General features: G+C 59.2%; 1 protein-coding gene across 4 annotated transcripts in view; it reads right to left on the bottom strand.

Moving 5' to 3' along the window:
• Positions 1 to 2,488: 2,488 nt before the first annotated feature.
• The window catches only part of NAV1 (neuron navigator 1), a 74,235-nt gene continuing 70,258 nt past the window's right edge, over positions 2,489 to 6,465 (bottom strand). For all 4 annotated transcript variants that reach the window (XM_063418342.1, XM_063418344.1, XM_063418343.1 and 1 more), the window contains one exon: positions 2,489 to 6,107. In XM_063418342.1, coding sequence (XP_063274412.1) covers positions 6,012 to 6,107 — 96 coding nt within the window. In that variant the 3' untranslated portion in view covers positions 2,489 to 6,011. The remainder of the gene's footprint in view (positions 6,108 to 6,465) is intronic.

The raw sequence follows: 6,465 nt of genomic DNA, 5'->3' as shown, positions 1-6,465 counted from the left end.
AATCGGCACCCAGCACCCCATCGGGCCACCTCATACCTGTCACCGGCCACCCCGTGGGGTCACCTCACGCTGGGCACCGGGAAACCCCCATCGGGGTCACCTCACACCGGGCACTTCACATCAGCACCGAGCACAGGCACCGGGCACAGGTACCCCGCAGCGGGGTCACCTCACACACAGCGCTGGCACCTGGCACTGACACCACGGACTGCACCTCATACCAGGCGCTAATACTGGGCACCAACACCAAACACTTGGCATCAATCGCCTAGCACTGGTCACGCACACTGGTCCCTTCTGACCAGTGACCTTGCCCAGATCAGCACCCACCAGTCACCCACCACTGCCGCCACCACTGCCACTGGGACCTGCCGTCCCCACCAGTCCCTGCTGCGGCCACAGGAGAGAGGCGCTGGATGCAACTGTGGTGGTGACACCTCCACCGTGCCTCCCCCAGATCCAGAGGGCTCCTGGGAAGCCAGCTTTGGTTTTAGAGCCAAAGCATCAGGAAAAAGCTGGTGGGATTCAAGTGAGGAGCCTGAGTGGGGAGTGGAGGGCCGTGTGGGGACAATTTTGCCCCTGCTGTGGGATCCCCTTCCCATCAACAGAGTCTCCAGTGGGAAACGGAGTTCTTGGACACCCCTTACACCCCATACATCACCCAGGGACAGGGACCCTGTGGGCTCACCCCGAACCACCCCAGCTGAGGGTCTGCCACCTCCATTCCAGCAGCTCCTGGTCGCAGTGTCACAGCCAGAGCATCTGAGCTACACAGGGAGGTGACCGGCTGCTCCAGCCGCTCCAGCCTCTCCAGCCAGAGACACTCTGGAGAGGTGGCGCCTGGAGCAGGGAGGGGATCCCGAGATCTCAGCCCAGCTGGGAGCTGCATCACCCAAAACCTCTGCACACACCAGTTTTGCTGCAGTAAACCCCCTCCCAGCCCTGCACCAGCCCCCGACACACATCACAGAGACAGGCACGAGCTGCCACCGGATACTGCTGGCAGGGGAAGGGTCCTGCAGGGGGCCATACCCCCACTACAGCACCCAGGGGTGCTGGTTGTCTTCCCCTGCTCAACACCCTTGAAAAGGGCGGCTGAGTGTTCCCAAAAGAAGGAGTCCGTCTGGAATTGAAGCGTCAGCATCATACCGGTGTGGTCCTTCTGCATCCCCCTCCCACCCCGTGGCTCGGACCGATTCCCCTGGCTCTGAACCATGGCAATTCCTGTAGTCACCATGCGTGGGACCCTTCTGCTGCTCCCCTGTCTCCTCCCCCGCCTGCTCTGCTGCCTGCACAGGCCTTGGAGTCGGTACAGGTCGGGCTGCAGGCACAGGGCACATCTCTGCGGACGAGGTCCCGGGCGTCACCAAAACCGGTCCCACTCTCCACGTCCGGGACCGCACCCAAGGTAACGAACTCGTGTGAACTCGGCGTGCGGGAAGAGCCGGAGCCGATGGGAAGAGCCCTCTCCTGGCCCTGGGTCCGCCACTGCAGCCTCTTACAGCTCATGGCCATGCCGTCATTAATTAACGGCTCCTGAGCATCTGTCCCCGCTCCAGCATCGCTCTCCGGAGGGGAAAACAGATTTGGAGGCGCCGCGGGAAGACCGGGTTCTCCCTGCCTCCTTCAGCCCCTAGCCGTGCTCTGCTGCAGGGCAGAGCAACTGGATTTGCTCAAGGGACACCGTCCCACCTCTGTCCCCCTGTGCTGATGTGGCATCTGTCACTGTCGTGTCCTTTCAAATGGGAGGCAAAAGGGGCCCTGGGAATACCCATCCACTCCGAGAGCTCCTTCCCCCTGCTCACCTCGGGTAGGACCTGTTTCTCCTGCCCCAGGAAAGGGACCTCTGCTTTCCATGTCCTGAACTGCAAAGATCCCAATTGAGCATTTCTGCCCACCCCAGACTTTACAGGAGTGTGTGCTTGGGAGACAGGTCCCCACTCCCTAAAACAACTCCCAGCATCCTGCAAAACAGCTAAGATCTCAACCCAGGAGCGTTTCTACTAAGGCTCCCTTCCCAGAGTTTGCAGGAAGGCAACTACCAAGGACAGGGTAGATGCTTTGAAGACTTGAGCCCCTCTGCTCTGGAGACAGACTAGGAGAGATGGGGGATGTTCAGCCTGGAGAGAAGGCCCTGGGGAGAACTTAGGAGCCTCCTCCAGTTCCTAAAAGGGCTCCAGGAGAGCTGGAGGACTTTGGGACAACAGCCTGGAGGGACAGAACAAGCGGGAATGGCTTCAAACTGCCAGAGGGCAGGCTAAGATGGGATACTGGGAAGGAAATCTTGGCTGTGAGGGAAGTGAGGCCTTGGCACAGACTGCCCAGAGAAGCTGTGGCTGCCCCATCCCTGGAAATGTTCAAGGCCAAGGGCTTGGAGCAACCCGGAATAGTGGTCCCTTCCAACCCAAAGCATCAGATGATTCTATGATGTGTACAACTGCCCTCCCCTCTGCCAGAGGAACAGAGCCACAGACACAGGACAGGAGGCAACAGTACAGGAGATCACTTTATTGAATCCAATGGTGTTAGACAGACGACTGAGAAGAGACATGCCAGTTGGTGCGGGCAATGTGGGCAGCAGGAGCTGACTTGGTGCAGGGCTGGATTTGTTTGTGTCTTTTCAGAATATCCTCAAGCCTTTTCCTGGCTTCCTTTTATGTTTGTTTTAAAATTTCTTTGAAGTAAAAACAACTAATCGTGGAAGGAGTCCAGATGGTGTTTGTTTGTTCCCTATGATTGTTCCCGCAGCTATGTACAACGTGGGGCTGGGTCTCAACATCAGGTATAAAATGGAGTGAGTTTACAAACGTGGAGGGTGCAAGGAAAAAGCAAAAAACAGACAGGCGAGAGCAGTAGAAATCTGGACCAAAATCTTAAAGAGAAATTTAAAAAGTGCTATAAAACCCCTCGGCAGGAATACCATGCAGTTAAGAAACACAAAACCCAGTCAATTACACAGATAATCTAGAACAGGAATTTGTCCATTTCATCTTTTATTTAATTAAAAAAGGTTGTTTGTGTTTAATAGAAAAAAGCTAAAATTGTAAGGTTCAGGCCACCAGGCAGCAGCAGCTCGAGGGGGCAGGAGGGTGAGGCGCTGGCATCACCCACCTCCATCCCCTAAGGGGAATTCCCAGGGACTATGTGCACCTTTGGGGGAAACTGGCACCTCTGGAGGGGGCAGATACCCTTGTGGGGTGATGGGCACCTTTGGGGACAACAGGCACCTTTGGGGTGGTGGGCACCCTTGGAGGTTGCAGGAGGATGAGTTAGTGCAGTCCTTGCACCCCTTCCCTGGGGACAGAGGGGCTCAGCCCACAGCCAGGGGTGGCCCCCAGACAGCTGCCAGCCAGGGGACATGAGGTGCTTGGTGTAAGCTAGGAGGAATCCATCAGGACCTGGCCCCTCTGGCCAGGTAACCCCCCCACCCTGCTGATCCCAGGGCCCACCTGCTGGCATGGCCCTTCTCCTGCCCCTGGAGATTCCTCCTGGATCACACCCCTACCAGCCACTCACCTCCAGCTGCCGGGGCTGAGGTGATGGGATGAGGGACAGCCCCGATCTGGGGAGGGATGGGGCAAACCTGCAGGACCCAGGCCAGGGGATACTCAGCAGTGGGGGACAGCTACAGTTTGGTCCAGGTTTAGGTGGCTCCCTGGAGGTGTCAGAAAAGAAAGCTCAGGCAAGGCTGCCCCTTATCCCATGGGACTCCTCAGGGCACCTGGGCACAGGGCAGCCCCCAAAGGTGCATCAGTCCCTTCCCACCCTGGGCACCAGAGTCCCAAGGAGGGTGCGAGGGGCTGGAGGGGGCAGCTGGGTCCTCACTGCTAACCTCGAGTGGCTGCTGGGCCAGAGTCTCATACAATCAGAAAAGAAGTCAGCACAGCACAGTCATCACAGAGTACAAAAAAAACCCAAAACCAGGGACAAGGCGCAGGGCCAGGCCCCCCCAACCCACACAGGGCGTTCCACGACGGATCTATGTACAGCGAGTCCTCGACGGCAGCAACACAAGAGAAGGTGAATAGAGAGCCCTAACGCCCAAGCCAGCATGGGGAGGAGATCCCAGAGATCCCCGAGGGAAGAGGCCGGGCTGGCCGGCCTGGTGGCAGCAGGAGGCTGTCTTACGGAGAAGTGGGAGAAGTGAGCACCATGGGGTGGCGAGGCGGGACACACCGGCCAAGAGCACCGAGGGCAGAGGCGTCGGCGGCCTCCGAGGGCACCGCGGGAGATGCCCGTTCCAGAGGGGTGTGAGGCGTCCCTGAAGGCCCCACCAGCCGCGGCACAGGGGGCTGAGGCTGCCCAGTCCCCAGCCTGACAGAGCCTGGGGACAGGGTGGGCTCAGTTGATCTGGCCCTGGGGTCTCCTCTCCGCATGTGTCTCTCCAGGACCCCGGATGAATGTGGGGGTTGAGCTGGAGGGCAGCAGGGAGGAGGGGTGCCCCAGAGCGCAAGTGGGCACAGGACAGGGGTGTGGACCTGCAGGGCACCCCACAGCCATGGCTGGGGACAGGCCAGTGAGGGTGCTGCAGGCAGCAGTCCCAGCTTGGACAGTGCCAGCACCTTCATTTCATCCTGGCTTTGGGGACAGAGGACACTGGAGCTGGAGCAGGCTGTGACAGCATTATCCCAAGCCCCACATGCCCCCTTCCCGCATGGCCAGGTATTAAGGCACCATGGCAGCACTGGGGCTGACCCTCTCCATGGAGTCTGGCCTTTTGACAATGCGGGATAAGGCCAGGAGGACACAAAGCAGCTCCAGATGCCCCAGAGCACCAACACAGACCCTGCCAGGCTGCAGGAAGGCACAGGGCCAGGGGGAGCAGGCAGCATGGGGAGCAACCCCAGGATCATTGACCCACAGCCCCAGGCCTGGCAGCACCAAGGGGATGGGAGGCTGGTTCGGCCCCCCTTTACCAAGGGAACAGGGATGGCATCCAGCTGCCCAGGGATGGGGCAGCAACAGCAGCCCCCGCATGTCCCAGTACCTATGGAAGGGGATGCCCTGTGGCATCCCAGCCTGGTGGGAGACACCGTCCTGATGCCCTGTGCCTTTGGGGAGGAGGGAGTTGCCATGTGAAGGGCTGCTCTGGGAGCCTCCTGCTGCCACCCACCTCCACACTGGCCTCCAAGTCCCATCTCAGCCAACCTGTGTGGCCCCAGGAGGTGGGTTCAGGGACTGGAGATCGTCAGCATCGCAAGTTTGGCAGGGAAGCCAAAGTGAGCACCAGTTTTGTGACAGAGGTGGTTTGAGTGGTGATACGAACAGCTGCAAAAGAAACTGAAGGGGAAGGACACTGCTGCCAGGGAAGCAGTAGGCACCAGGCCACAGGCTCCAGGCCAGGATAGCAAAGAACCAGAACAAAAAAAGGGACCAAAGCAAAGTCTGGACTCGGCAAAAGGAAAAGGGGGCAGGGGAAACAAAATAAAATAACCAAAGCAGGGTTTTTGGGCTGTCCTGGTCACAGCGGCTGTGGTGCAGGTGGAACAGGGAATGCACAGAGAGCAGCAAGAGCCATGCTCCCCTTGGCTGCCACGGGGTGGGAGCTCCACAGTGGAGGCTCTCGTGGCTTTGCCCAGCAGATGCAGAGGGAGCTGGAGCCCCTCGAGCCCATGTGCTCATCCTGCAGCCCTGGCTCCTCCTGTGCCCCCAGCTGTGGCCCAGGTGGCCCCTGCGGGGTCCCTGCCCCACACAGGGGCCTTCCTGCAGCTCCTGGGAGTGGGAGCTCAGTCTCAGCAGTCGCCTTGGTCCCAAAGCCCAAGAGTTTGTAATAGAGACAGAAAAAACCAAGAAGAGAAACCAGGATTCTCCTACCCCCAGCGATGGGAGGGGAGATGGCAACTCGCGCTCTTCCACAGATGAGCTGAGTTTCCCCAGGCTCCACCAGGACATGCCAGAGTCCTGCTCTTCTCCTTTCCGCTTGCTCGCCAGCCCCACGCTCCTGGATGCCAAAGGAAAAGGAGAGCAGCCCAGCAGCAGCTCCCCTCCACCTGGGCTGGCACTTCCAGGCCTCACAGAGTCGACTGCAGGTCGGGGTCCACCATGGTCTCACGGTCTGGAGACTCAATGTAGTTGGCAGCTTCCTGGAGCTTGAGCAGCATGGCCATCTGTGGGGACAGGAGGCCCACAGGTGACTGGGGAGGCCACTTGGCCCTCCTTGCCCTCCCAAACCAGCCTTGCTGGGAAGCTCCTTAGAGGTTAAAGCAAATCCCAGAGATGCTGCAAAATCCCTCCCCTGTGCCAGGATGCAGCCTCGAGCATAGCTGGAATGCTCAAGACTCAGTGTGCCAAAGCAGCATCAGCTGCTGTCACCTGTGGCAGCTGGTCAGCCAGCAGCCTCTCCAGGTGACAAATCAGGACATGTAGAAGCACATGCGTGTGTACCTGTCTGTGGCTCTGCAGGTGGACATGATGCCTTGTGGAGTGTCATGTTGTGCCCCTTCACTGGCACGTCACCACGTGTCA

The sequence above is a fragment of the Prinia subflava genome, chromosome 23 (genome assembly GCF_021018805.1).
Source record: "Prinia subflava isolate CZ2003 ecotype Zambia chromosome 23, Cam_Psub_1.2, whole genome shotgun sequence".
In the NCBI taxonomy this organism is placed as follows: Eukaryota; Metazoa; Chordata; class Aves; order Passeriformes; family Cisticolidae; genus Prinia; species Prinia subflava.
Note: the sequence above shows the minus strand (reverse complement) of the source record. Positions and strands in the feature narration are given on the sequence as shown.